At 36.1% G+C, this 15,015-nt stretch overlaps 1 protein-coding gene across 1 annotated transcript in view; it reads right to left on the reverse strand.

Moving 5' to 3' along the window:
* Window positions 1–15,014, reverse strand: part of LOC146476531 (heterogeneous nuclear ribonucleoprotein L-like) — a 35,298-nt gene extending 20,284 nt beyond the window's left edge. Inside the window, exons 1-5 of the mRNA XM_085114396.1 lie at window positions 14,581–15,014; window positions 11,107–11,302; window positions 4,369–4,417; window positions 3,960–3,998; window positions 2,030–2,097 (exon numbers count right to left, since the gene is read on the reverse strand). Coding sequence (XP_084970522.1) covers window positions 2,030–2,097; window positions 3,960–3,998; window positions 4,369–4,417; window positions 11,107–11,302; window positions 14,581–14,926 — 698 coding nt within the window. The 5' untranslated portion in view covers window positions 14,927–15,014. The remainder of the gene's footprint in view (window positions 1–2,029; window positions 2,098–3,959; window positions 3,999–4,368; window positions 4,418–11,106; window positions 11,303–14,580) is intronic.
* Window position 15,015: the final 1 nt, after the last annotated feature.

Here is a 15,015-nt window from a genome sequence, read left to right on the forward strand (position 1 = left end):
TTTCTTAAGCGCTCCAGAAAGTTATAAACGTAAACTACGCAACAACAAAGAATTAAGCCTTGTTTTATTGACGTAAAAAATCGACCATTTTAGAGTTTTTTCCAATTTTTCCGGATATAATTTTAGCAAAAGGATAAACAAGTAAAATAGCGAAGTGTTGTAAATAGCTGAACTAGAGTAGTCGACGTTGCTTCAATAATAAAAAAAATTGATCGCAATAGTGTGTGTCATCAATTTTCTTAGTCTAAATGGATTTTGAACTTCTTAGGGGTTCAGGGAGGAGGGTTTTAAGAAACCTGGAAATTCCAGAGGGGTGGGGGGTGGGGGGTCATCATAAACCCTCTGGAATGGAAATTCTGAGGGGGTGGGGGGTTAAAATAAGAAAACCTTCTGTGGGGGGGGGGTATGGATATTTTCTGGAACTGCACAATGCACACAAATTTCAGATAAAACACATTTTTCTTTGACTCATGTTGATGACGAGAAAATTTGCCATTTTGTATGACAAGTGTCCTTGCAAATATTTTCTTGTGCATGCCCCTGAGCAATATGCATTCAGTCGTGAAAGAGAGTAGCAGCGATGTCTTCGTAAATTTAAGCGATCAAGTCGGCGGCTTAGTTCTCAAAGAGGGACAGAAGCTAGCAGTGGAAGCGCTCTTGTCGGGAAAAGATGCAATGGCCGTTCTTCCCACTGGTTTCGGGAAATCCATTATATATCAAAGCTTTGCAATAGCGAAAAACTTTGCCACCACGGCTTCGATCGTGGTTGTTGTTCCGCTTTGCAGTATTATCGAAGACCAGTTGCAGTCAAATGACTTTGGTTTAAAACCAGTTGCCTTCAACAAGATCCCAAAATTATTAAAAGACATCGGTGCCAACTAGTACAATGTAATTTTTGCATCCACGGAACAAGCTTTTTTGGCAGAATTCACCGCAGGATGTTACTTTAAATGTTAAAATATCCTCAGTTAATTTACCTTGCTAAGGACCCCTCTGAAAACCACATTTGTGGACAGGCTTCCTTATTCAATATTAGTTAATAAATGGTTTAGTCCTCAAGGCTCACAGCTTTTTTCTCTGACTTCCCTTTCAGAAAGCTGTTTGCTTCTCCAAACAGGTGATGTTTACAAACTTCTAAACATGCAAGCATAATGTGCCAAAATGTAATTTAGGCAGTCAAACATGAAACAATACTGGGCAGTGGTGCCCCACACAGCCAAGGCATGTGACGCAGCCCAGGCTTGCAGGATACTTGATGCCTTAAACAGTTTGCCAGTTTCTGCCAATCATTTTGTCTGCATTTAGCTTTCTCTTAGTGCTTCTAGTGCCCCTCCCCCCACACCCCGGTAGGTAGTTGTCTCCCTAACAACTGTTGTTAAATTCCAAATATTTGATCAGATGACAGTGCTGGGTGGTTGCCAATCACAGGGTTGCCATAGGTACACACTCACTCAACTAGAAATTCATGTGGCCCCACCATGCTTTCAAGCACCAACCCTGATGCTTAGCTGTTGGTGACGAGTAAACCCTATTTGCACAGTTAAACTTTTAGGGCAATGCAGATGGGTGTTTCCAAATATCTACATGATTTAGTGATATTCCTCTGTGGATATGAGCCTCCACTGCAAGCTAGGTCCAGTACAGTTAAGCCTCAATATCAACAATGATGCATATCTCCCTGACTGTTCCCCACATAGCTGTTACTAAAATACGTTGCTGGGTTCAAACTTTCTTTGCACGCTAAAGACATTTTATTCAATTTATCCATTGTATTGATGAACGGTGATTATTCCTTTACTTTCACAACCTGGTATGATCAAGCAGTCATTTTGTAAGCAGAAAGAAACAAGATGCAGGATTAAAGATTAACAGTAAATGACGAAAATACAAAATATCGTCAATCTGTGCTTTGAAACCTTGCCAAGTGATTGCTGCTGTCCAATTTAGTACATTCTCTTTTGCTAACAAAGATATCTCTACTGACAATACATGTGTCTGGCATTAAATTATTTCTTTTCCCCTTTCTTACCTTTTAATTTCTTGACTTTTAGAGTAATTCACAAACATTTGTCTACCAAGAACAGTGAGTGTATTTGACTGGAACAAAAGCAACATTGAAATAATGTTCATAATAATAATATTTCAATATGTGTATCTTTAAATAATCTGATAGCTATATATGGTGTACCACAGTTGAATATCTTTAATGGCACTGACATCACGATCACTCCTGAGCTGCTGTGTCTACAGTGCATAATGCAAACAGCTGAGTAAATTATTTAGGGAAAACTACAAGCTCGACGTCTGTGTACAGACTCTTGCATGCAGCTCAACTTCACAAAAAAATCTGGCTTCTCAAAAACCCAATGCAATATACTTTTGCATCAGGCATTTACATGTAAATAATTATGCATGCATGCATGTATTGCTTACTGAACTATCTGTCATAATTATTGATATTTACTTTTTGCACCATTATTGATATAACAACAAAGCCATATGACACCTTTATTTCGCCAATGTGTTTAAGTCAAATTAAAAGAGCAATATTTGCAAATGAGCAAAACTACTGACAGCAAATATAGACCCCCAGGAATCTTAAAAGCTTGGCTGACCACAAATACGTTGGAGAAGTATTCAATATATGAGCTGAGAGAGATAATCACCAAGGGGACCAGTACTGCAAAGGTAGAATTATTTTATAAAAGGAGATCAATGAGTGGCAGTTACTCTAAATTCATGAACTATGGGATGAATATTATTATAAAAAAAATGCAGCATTCTGAATGTACCTATACTTAGTACCAATAATTATTAATACAGCTATAAAGGGTGACACGCGTAACCTATATTAACTACGATCAGTTAGTGCTATGCAGCTAAAACTAAATATAAAACCTAGGTACAGTACTTTTATTACAACTATTAATAAGTATTATTATCATCAACTGTACTGTGCACCATTGCTTTCATACAGAAAGGCAAAACATAGAATAACAATTATTCTAACGATTTAAAATATTATCAACACTAAAAATTGAGAATGAGGTTGTCATAATTTTGTTGTACATGTACCACTGCTCTTGTAATGAGTGAGTTTTAGCCAGTTGCGGCCATCCTCATACCTTTCCTTCTTAATTTAATGTATCTGTTACTAGCAAAGACAGAAATGTCTTTCAAGCAAAGGTATGATTCATGCCTTCTTCTACAGCCAAACCTGTGTAAGTGGGCCCCATATTAAGCAGACAGCAGCACAAGTCCTGTGACTTGGGACACCTTAAACTTGACTTTTATGGTGATTTCTATTGTTAAAAACCTGTATTAAACGGACACTGCAAAAAGGATGCATGTTTTTGTCCATGTTTTAATAGATCAGTTTGCTTTGGAACATGCCCAACTACTACCATAAGATCTGTTATTTCATTTGGGTGTTCAGTAGGTTTTTCGGCTGATGAATAAACCCGATCTTTTTGATCTACCAAACACCTTTCTGTTCACAGGAGTGGTATTTTACCTTTTCAAGGCCTTTTAATGCCGAGGAATATTAATATGACCCTTTTAAGATTCTAAGGGATCCTATTTTCAGCGGACACCCTGTATTAAGTCGACACTAACAAGAGTCCCAGGGGTGTTCGCTTAATACAGGTTGGACTGTAGAACAGATGGTGTTGGGCTACTTCACTTCCTTGTTTTACATTCCTCCTTCCCTCTAATTCACAGTTGTTTTTACCCCAGCCAATCAACCAAAAATTTTGAAACTGCAACATTTACATTTAACTGCGAAAAAGAGGGAATGGTCATCAGAGGCAACCATGAATTGAAATTCATTCATAATATTTGCAAGTCAGTAAAATTAAAGGCACTATGACTATATTTTTTAGCCCTAGAGTGAAGCAACAGTGAGTGTAAAATGAGATAGAATCCAAGTAATTCCAACAGACTTTAGCAGCAAACCTCACCTGTGAATATGACACTAAGGCTATGGCAGAGTCAATATCCTGTGGAAAATGAAAGGAAAATATTAAATACTTTTCATGACCTGTATGTATACTGACCTCTTAATTATTTTTTTCAAAATGATATTGCCCACAAGGAAGTGAAATTTAAATTCATCAAATGACAGTTCTCCACTTTCAGGATGCATAATTGTCTCATCAAAAACATTTATTTTGAAGCTTGATAAGACATATTAAAACATGTTAACCCAATGTACATAACTCAGACAGTTTGTAATGTGAAATTGTCATGAATTCCTTATGAAAAAAGCTAATAATCATTTCCTGTAAAATTTTCATGCTATAGAGTAAAAGAATGCAGTACATTTATAATCAATTTTAGAATTGCTGGTTTTAGGTAGTGTCAACTTACTTCAAATTCAACCAATGCTTGTCTAATTTTTGGCAATAATGTCACGTACCTGTCAAGGAAAGTAAAGACATTTAACTGAAGCATTAAAAAAGCTAGACATGTTATAGAATTGTCTCGAAAACAACATTGTTCAAAGTACATTTTTGTTTCCCAGAATGTTTCCCACTGTGTAAGAAAGACTAGGATTAATGCCATATTCCTCTTTTTATCTCTTCCACTACATGTATAAGTTTTGTTGCACACTTCCCCTGTTTAAATTAATTTCCTTTTTAATGAGTCAGATTTCATTTAATATGTGAAATTGGTCTGACTCCATTTAATCTCTTTTATCAGCTCCTATCTGTTTCACCGTGTACAAATAATATTCAAAGCTTCCAAAGCTTGGGTTTCAGAAGTTTCATTTTACTTGAAAATATTTATTATTCAGACAAGGGTTATTCTTAAGCTGCAGACAAACTGGATTCTAAATTGAAACCCAACCAGACAAAGCTTCTACAGTGGATCATAAGTCTACGTATCTGGTCTCAGATGTCGACAGCCGGCTGGATTTTAAAGGAACTGAATGTTTTAATAACTGTCAGTATGGAAAATGATCATCCAGGAGGATTAAACCCAAACATTTTTTTCCAATTTTGGGTAACAAAGTTAACCTATTTGGCAGTAAGGGGATGAATATATTTATTGCCAAGCAAATGGGACAATCAAAATGACACCGGCTACTGTTTTCCATTATTCTAATGGTTTATTGTATCTGTTCATCAGTTGTTATCAAAAGGATGTTATGCAGGAAGAACATAATACCGAACTAATACTTGATGGAATGCGACAACAAAAATGGATAAAAACAGGAACTAAACACTGACGTCATCACAACTGACCTTTCTACACTGTTTTCTCAAGACTATCACATTACAATACAAAAATTCTAAATTTTATGAAATTGTTAAGAGCTGAGAAATAAACAGCACCAGTGGCAACTACTGTTAAAAATCTTTCACAGATTCAAAGTTAGTACATACAAGAACTACTTTGCTTAGCATACATGTACATGTAACAAGCAGCACCCAGGGAAGTACAATACCTTTATTAACCTACTCCTAAGTCCTGACCTTTCAAGATTAATTTACAAAAGCTACTACAGCTACTACTACCGTCCTTCCATTTCAGCCAAAGACTGGACCTTGTATGGCAAAATACACAACACTGCAGGAAAGTACAGTTCAGTAACTTTCATTTGAATGGTTGCACTTTAGGATTTCACCCAGACTCAAATCATATTGTTACTGGTTATTACTAGGTCTTATTACACTCTAGAAATTCAGTTCTAATCAGTAGTTTTCATTTGAACGGTTGCACTTTAGGATTTCACCCAGACTCAAATAATTTGAAATCATATTGTTACTGGTTATTGTTTACTACATGTAGGTCTTATTACACTCCAGAAATTCACGACAAAACAAAATAAGCATCTCTCCTAATAATTATAAATGCCCTGATTCCAATTAAGCAACTTCCCTTCACCCTACATGTATATATCAAGTCCTTACTAACATCAACCTGCATTTTCTCCTCACCGTTCTCCATACATTTCTTACAGTACAAGTTGGGAGAATTTTTATTCCCATCACCTGTATGTTTGATTAAGCAGTGAAATTGCAAGGATAAATTGTATACTCGTCACTGCTGAGGCTAAAAGGGCGCTAAATTAGTGCTTGCATGTTTAATTAAGGTAAAAACAAAATAACATTTGTTTCCTATTTGACATGACCTTTTAAATTTAAACACATGCTATCTATTTATCAACATGACATCTGGAAGTAACACTCTGTTCCAAATATTAAATGTGTACATCAACCCATTTGCACAGGCTAAATAAACCAAAACAACAAAAAAAGGTTATCTGTACCATTGCAGCTTGTTGCTTTCACAACATAAAGCTTGTAAAATTACCCTCCAGTGGCCATTTAACAAAAATTTAAGCAGGAATGTTTTTAAATGACAGGTCATCAGGTCAAAAATGAGAGCAACACACAAGTTGAACATACTTTGTACTTTTCAGATGAAAGATGTTCAATTTTCTAAGAGTATTTAACATTAGTCAGAGCCATCTGTCAATCCATGAAATCAGTCCATTAAGCAATTACCCACCCACATGAAAATCCATCAAGGGTTTGCAACTCTGTGTTCTTTGAAACTGACGCACATTGATCAAATACCTGAGCACTGAGACATCATTTTAAGTCCTGAACATGCAAGCCACACTCAAGATAAAATCAGTTTTTGTCTCCAGTAAACAAATGCAATGGAAAAACAATCAGAGCCACTATAAACAAAGTTCTAAATTTTTCTCTTACAAATACTGCTCAAAAGCAGACTGTACATGACTGTATAAAATACAATCTTGATCTTTCAGAATATTTTAACTCTTGGATTTAAAGCCCAAATCAAAGAGAGAATTCAAACTACCACAAAATATTGAAGCACGGAAAAAACACGACAGTGAAGTACTACTCAAGGCTGTGTTCAAATGGCCACACTTTAACCAGCTTGTACAGTGTAATACAGGCATCATGTGAAAAGTACGTTTAGTAGCTTTTAATTTGAAAGTTTCCAAATCAGTGAGAGTTTCATTGGACGATTGAAGTGATACGAATTGCAGAAAACCTGTTGTTCAAATCAAATTTCAATGTACTAAATGAACGCTGTGTTCACTAATGATGAGTTGCCTTCCAGTGCAGTAAGAAATTCAACCTGACCCAAAAATAACCTGACATGTTGATCTATTAGCAACTGTAAAATGGGTGCTAAAGGATCAGTCCTGGCCTTGATTAAAATCAGACAAACTTGCAAGGATTAGTTTGTTTCTCTGAATCTGATAAGAAGGTAATTTTATCCAATCTTGACAGCTTTCTAATTCATTGCAGCTGTTGTCAGTGGTTTTTGCACAACAACCTCCAGGTTAATGCAGTGAACAGTTGTTACCCAACATAAAATATTTACTTCCTTCACTTCCAATAAATGCTGAGAAAACCAGGTACAAACAAAAACTAGACTATCACTTGGAGGCTTTCATTTGAACGTCACACATTGTGAATTCCGTCAACAGAATCAAATGCTTAACGAACTTTCACAGCAAAATAAACAGAAGCAGGGGGAAAGGGCTGCTCAGTAGCTTTCATTACATGTAGAATGTCACACTTCAGGAAACTCACAACAAAGAACCCACTTAATAATAAACAGCACCACATGAAAGTACTACTCCCTAGCTTTCATTAGAATGTCAGGAAATTTTATCCACAAACTCAAATGTTTGAACCACATTGGATAGAGAAAAATAAAAAGTACCACAAGAAAGAACAGCTTCTTGATAACTTTCTCTTGAATAGGATTTCATCTACAGCCTCAAAGGACAGAACCATCTTCTACAGTGTAACAAACAGTACCAGAGTTAAGTGAGCACTGCTTAATTAATAGTTTTCAATTCAACCATCACACTTTAGGATTTCATCCCCAGACCCAAAAGTTAGAGCCAATTTAAAGAACCAAGGGCAACAGTACCACAGGAAAGTACATGTACTGGTCAGTAGCTTTCATTTGAATGGTCACAGTTCATGATTTCATCCACTAACACAAAAGTTGAATCCCCTTGTACACCATAATGAACAATGCAAATTTAATTGTTTCACTTTAGGTTTTCATAAACTGTGCTGCATAGCTTAAACAAACAGAAAGTATTTACCCATTGCAAAGTTTTCTCTTCAGTCTCAAAAGTAATGACCAATTTAAATGACTCAAGGTTTGAATTTGAGAAATGATTAATTTGAAAAATATTTGACTCTGATCTGTTCCACCAGGAAGTGACGGAATGAAGAGATACACCCATTGCACAGTGTGCTTGTGTTAGTAAGGCAACATAACAGGAGTAGTAAGCAGAAAGAGTCCAAAGGGGTTGTGAAGAAACTTTGTATTAACTAAGCTGCAAATTGTCATCAATAGGTAGAAAACTCACTGGATGTTGGTATTTTGGAGAAATAATTATTTGGAGACAACGTGAATGGAAATCTTTTAAGAGGATTAATTATAACTGAATGCTGCAAAATATCCAATTTTTGATTGCACGATAATAAAGTGGTGAAAAATCATAAACCCATAATCAGTTTACGGTCAAACTATGTCCTGTAGTACCAAAATTCAGTTGCTTTATGATACAAGACCTTTAGATGGACTTCAATGGACTTGTGATAAACAGAGGAAAAAAATCAAACAATTCTTTTGGTTTTTTTTTTTGGTTCCTGGTTCCAGTTCACATCATGTGGTAAACATGTGACACTTGAAGTGCTATTTTTGTTCAAAATAATCTGTAAACTGCCAAGTAATAGTATGAGCAGATAATACGTGAATTTGCACAATGAAATTGGAATTATCATATAAGAGGATTAAACAAAGCTCACACAATGTTGCAAGATGTTCTGTATTTAACAAGCTAAAAGCTTACTAGAAACCTCCAATGTCTTTCAAAATGAATAGTACATTACAGTCAAACATTTCTGTTGAATTTGTTTACCAAGGCCTTCATAAAGAAGTAAACAGACTTGCTTAGTACACAGATTTGACCATATTTGTTCCAGTTCACATAGCAAGCAAGTGATGCTTGAGTGATTTCTCCATGCGCTCACAGATATAAAAAGAACTAATCCAAGAGAACAGCTTCCAACCATGAGCAATATCAAGAAACATTACAACACTCAAATACCTTATTTTCTAGTACCTAAACCAAAATCTGTTTCATTATCCATTCTTAGTTGTAAACACTTTCCAAGAAAATCTGCCATTTATTCCCAATGATCTCCGGAAGGTTTTTAAATTCTTCAATGACAGCACCCTCAGCTTTCTGTTTCACTACTAACAATAGGCTATAAATAATCCAAATTTTAGGATTAACCTCAATTAAGAAAATGTAACTGTCTGTGTGCCCCACCCAGGTGTGACATTTATTCCAGGCTGCACCCATCTCCAGAGATTTCTTACTAATACATGGTTAATTTTCCTTATTTTCTAAGACATCACGTGATGGAAAATATTTGCCATTTTTATTATTAGCTACTGACTGCCATTAAAAATGACCCAACGTTTTCCACGAAAATGCAGCATTTTGCGTATTCTGAGCTAATATATATACTTACACTTTGTTATTAAGAATGGAAAATGTACAGCAATATTATAGCGATGCATTGCCATTTTTTTGAAGAGGTCTAATGCAAACACAGTTAAAAGTTATAAAAAATAAATTATTTCAAAGAAGGCGCACCCATCAAAACAACAAACAGTGGCCCTTAAATGAAGTTCACAACTGCCCAAAGAAACATTTAATTTATGACTCGAAACTGCCATTTGGCTTTGTAGAAGCTGGCATTACAAAGAAAGTGACACCAGTACCTGTTTGTACACTAAGGCCGGTTGTTTGAAAGCTGATTAACGCTAATCCCCAAATAAAAAAAAAACTGAATTTTCATCTTACAAATTAAAAATTTTTTTAAAGCTAATTTTAAACTGGCAGTAAAGAGAAGTCTAAATCAAAACTGAGGAATCAAATTCTCTTTGAAGAGTCTTCATTGATTACTAATTAAGCTCAAATCAAAGTTCATGTTAACCCAGGATTAGCTTAGTCGGGCTTTGAACTACTGGGCCCTTGTGACAAAGACACAACCTGGAATAAAGTTTCTAACCTGAGGAAACAACATGACATACAGAGACCAAACTAGTTTCAAACCACTCATTAAACCTTTGATCTTCCAACTAAAAGTCCAGTGTGCTAACCCTGACCACACCACCACGGCTTGGAAAGAAGGTGATTATAAACTGAGGTCTTCCAAGCCTATCATGTTTTGCACTTTTACACACAGGCCAGATTTTTCAAACATGGTTTCACTAACTACAATTCACAGTTGTGAGTCAAATGAGAACAGCAATAAAGTTGCTTATGAGTATACATATACTTACACGTATGCTCTAACAACAGTGGGAAGAAATTCATGTTACATGTACAAGTAGAGTAATGAGAGCATTTACATTTAAATTTCTGCATCATTCAATAACAAGGCTCTTTAATTTTGGAAGTTCAGGGTTGCGACTGACAATTTCTCAGTCCAATCAAAACATTTGCCGTAAATCATAGCTGGTAAATCATTAAAAAAAAAAAAAACAATGAAATCAGTTGCAAGCAGTCACCTGTTCTGCTGGTTGTACTGACAAACAGGAAATTTACAAAATGTAGATCACTAAACTTGGTGTACATGTACAATGCTAATTAAGTAATGTTTCCCACATAGCTAAACCATTTCGTCAGTCTGGCCGGTGTGCCGAAGGTTACGGCGTTACTTCTCATCTGGTATTGATAATTTTTCTGTGTTATCCCATGCTAACGAAAAACTGAACACAGCTCACCAACTTCTAACATAAACAAGCATCACACAATCGCACACAGCAACATTCTCTCATCAATAAAAAATTAGAATGCTTGCAAGTATTACCAGATATACATGTACTTGTAGTATAAATGTACATTGTTATCTCATCTCGCCTCTTCTATAAATTTTGGCTTTCATAAAATTATTGTCTCCCTGAGAACACCATTTTGAAGAGAGAATCAAACTGAATGCCAAAATTTTCTCCATACTAGCCATTTATTTGACAGTAACCTTAGTCAACATGAAACAACTAATAATTATTTCTACTCACGTTATTTTCCCGAAAGGCTTGAGAACACATATTAAATCTGTTTCCTTACAACCATCTGCAACTGCTCGACAGTGGATGACCCGCGAAGGAGGTGTATTGTGATGTGCAGTAGAATTGAGAGTCACTGACTGTGGAATGGAGAGACTTGAACTCGATGTTAATGTGGAGATGGAGGAGCTTGGAGACAACGAATAACCTGAAAAAATAAACAGCAGTGCCATTAGTTGATTTATAAGCTCAAACGATGTAAACTAAGCACAGAGATCTTTCCTGCACAATTTATCTCTTCTGAAACCACACTTATTTAGAATTAAATTCCCATATCAATCTGCCTAAGCAATAAAAAGGAATTGATCAACAACTTGACAATCTCAAAATTTTGTACCACAAATACAATTCACCTAAAAAAATTTAAGGAAAAGCTGGCTACTGTTGAAAGGATCTACAGCTTGCAACTCAACAATCTTAGTTGGAAAGGACTCAACAGATTTTCTAAATATCAACAGTTTTTGTAATTAAACCCTCCTTGAATTCATGTACACCATGATACGCAGGTGTGAATCTGTATTGTAATTCACTATCAAGCCCCCACTTCATGTTGATATAGCATCCAGCTCACTGCAGGTTACTCAAGACAACATTAAATTTTAAGCAATGTAAAGCAGAAGAAAAACATTGATTTCACATTTTATTTTGAATGTTTTTGACTTGAGGCACTTTCTAATGAGACATGCATGCCTTGTATTTTCATTTCCATCCATTAAAATTTTGCTCAAGATGAAATACAAAGATGAACAATCAGACGGTTGTAAATCAAACCAAGACCATGATATTTTTTTGAGAAACATCTGCCCCCGAAAGCAATCAATTTTTACAGTGCTGAGTTTTGTCTGGCTACAAAAGATACCTGGATAAAATGACGGAAGCCCTTGGAAACAATTTACAGTAAAACTGTAATATGTAATTTCACCACAAGGTTCTGGTTTAATAACAAAAAACAAAGGTGGATGGTATATAAAAGTAGATGATTGAAAGAATCAGAATTTCAATTTCTACCTTCAGTGAACTAAAATTGTACTGGGTTCAATGGTATCCTGCATTGATTTACAGTCAAGGCATATACGTGTTGCTAAATACACATATTTGCTCAACACTGACTGCAAGACATAGATTTCTAGTAATAAATGGAAAGTATACTATGATAAAAATAATTGAGCGAAATCAAGAACAGCTGAATTCAATATAAACACACCCAGTTGCTAATGACCTTGACAATTTTTCTCCTCATTACAGATTCAACTTCATTGAACTAAATCAGAATAACAAACAGTTCTATTGAAAAATGAAAGGCTATCATAAAGAGGGAAACTTCAATACTGAGAGACTTTTCTTTTAGTTGATTCTCTAGTAGAGAGATTCAAAGAACTTCTTGAGTAAAGTCTCTTGGCCAAGTAGGCACTACTGAATGAAAAAATATTGATTTTCTTTGAAAGGTATAAACAATAGTATAAACACAAAATTACTACATTTCTGAGCAGATGAATGGAGAGTCTGAATCTGATGCAAATTTGGCAAAGTCTACAACAAAAGTGGCATCTCATTGGTTGTTAAACATTTGATTATTTAATAATACCCATTGGCTATCCCAGTTACACAGCAAGTGTTTTCTTGAGACTGAATAATTGAAGCTACCCCAAGCTTAATTTTATGGTCCAAAAGCAACTCTTCAAATACTTATTTTAATACAACATTGTTTTTAAAATGCATCCCTTGTGGTCATGACATTATATTGAGAATTTAAAATATGCAATTATCCTGGGTGTCAATTTAACCCTCTGGGAAGGAAGTACTCCAAGTTGGTCCAAAAAAATACTTCAGTCACAACCATTTTTTACGAAGGTCTTGTGACACAAAAGCAAGATGCTATTTCTAATAATTATGTCATGTTTAACATTTTAGTAAACCATTTTCTCACATCTGCCCTAAGCATCCATAAGTAAAAAAATTACTACAAAACTATTCTGTAATCTAATGGTGCCATAGTCTGCTTCTCAAAAATATTCCGGACTTAAGTTCTGATGGAATCTGACATACTTATAAAGAAATTTAATGAGGCAGGATCAACATGTTATGTTCAAGCAACCTTGCTGTGTGTTGCACAGTATATCCATGAGGCAATTTTATTTTGACATTGCATGAGCCGTAACAGGACCAAAGGTAAATAGCATTACATGGCCTAATCAGCCTCGGTCATATGGACTTAAATAATTTTAGTATTCATGAATTCAAGTGCTACATTCCAAGAACCAAATATAGGGTTAAAGTCACTGATTAGGACGATGAGGTCGAGCGACTTTCAATCCTGTAACGGATCAAAATAACAAAAGACTTCACGGTCTGTTGTGTTCTCTGAAGTGTATGAAAACACAAGATTTAGCAATTATCTGCTCCACTAACAATAACAATTGCGGCCAATGATCGGCGAAGAGTGTTTCTTTATATTTTAATAAAAAAGCCAGTGAGTACGAAAATTAATGTCAATTGAAAAATGCGTTTATCAGGGTGTTACTATCACTTAAAATTAAGAGGCTATCCATTTGAAGGAAAGAGCACGTTCGGGAAAAATAACTTTGCAGATGAAAAATACTGATAGCACGGCCAGAAAAGACTGCATGACTCCCAAGAAAAAGTCAACAAGATATTGCGCTAAGCTTATTTTCATTAACATTTTTATTCCTATCACCAAGGCCGAAGAAATGTACCGCGCACATTCACGCATATTAAACGACGCTCCGTAGCCGACTGTATTTTAGACAACATTTTTGACACAAATTGAAAAGGTCGATTCTCAGAAAATAAACAGACAAATTCCACGTTCTGCACAGCTATGCCGGAACTCAAGCATCAACTGAGATATGTCCTTCTTTCATTCTTTCAGGAAGAGGGTTTCCAGACATTGCGTGGTCAATGAGCACACAAGTAAATGACAAGCACAATAATACGACATTCAATAACATTTCCTTGCGCGGATCTATAACACACGCACTCTGCTCATATGCGCCCGGTGCTGGCAAGCGCGTTGATTCCTTTTTGAGGCCAAGCCACACAACATTCATGGTTTATTGACTAAACGTGACAGTCATTTAAAAATAGATGAATTTCAAAGTTAAACAACAATATTAAGGCAACAGACATGGGAGCAGCAGACGCACAGCAATAGAGCCCCTAAGAACATTAGCGCATTGCGTGCACGCCCAACTCGCGACTGCATTTCAGCGCTAATTCTTACACACGATTTCCCCTTTTCACTCCAAATCCTCTTTTTTGTGTACAAAAATGACGTTCCTCAACAGATTACCCTGCTTTTACAATGAAACTTAGTACGCCAGCTGAAATATTTATGATCTCTCAAGTAACGCATTAAGCGATATGAGTCGCAGAAGTCGACAAGAAGCTAAGCGCATATATGCATACCTGTCGCGGTGGAATATTCCGAACTGAAACCATTCAGCGTATTGTAGTGAACGCCGTAAGATGCTGGGTATGTGTACATAGCTGCTGCGTCGGCCTGTCCACAAGGATACGTGTATGAAGAGAAAGAATTCGACGAGAAAGTGTACGGGTATGAATAAAATGCTGATGAATCACTAGCGACTGGCGAGGAATGTGAGCTTGTGGGCGAGCTGACTGTGTCCGTTCTGTAATATCTGGCGAATTTTGATTCATCGAAGTTGGTTGCTGTCAATCCGCTATCCATTTTGGCCCTTTTGTTGGGGCTTTCTATGCCCGAGACGGCTATCATACCGCCAACATCAGCCATGTTTTCAATGAAAAGTTTCCGTCTAATGACCGCGAATTACGAGCCAGCGGGTAATATCAACAACCGTGTCTCGTTCCAGGCTCTCACCT

The sequence above is a fragment of the Pavona decussata genome, unplaced genomic scaffold (assembly GCF_977016875.1).
Source record: "Pavona decussata unplaced genomic scaffold, jaPavDecu1.1 SCAFFOLD_76, whole genome shotgun sequence".
Classification (NCBI taxonomy): domain Eukaryota; kingdom Metazoa; phylum Cnidaria; class Anthozoa; order Scleractinia; family Agariciidae; genus Pavona; species Pavona decussata.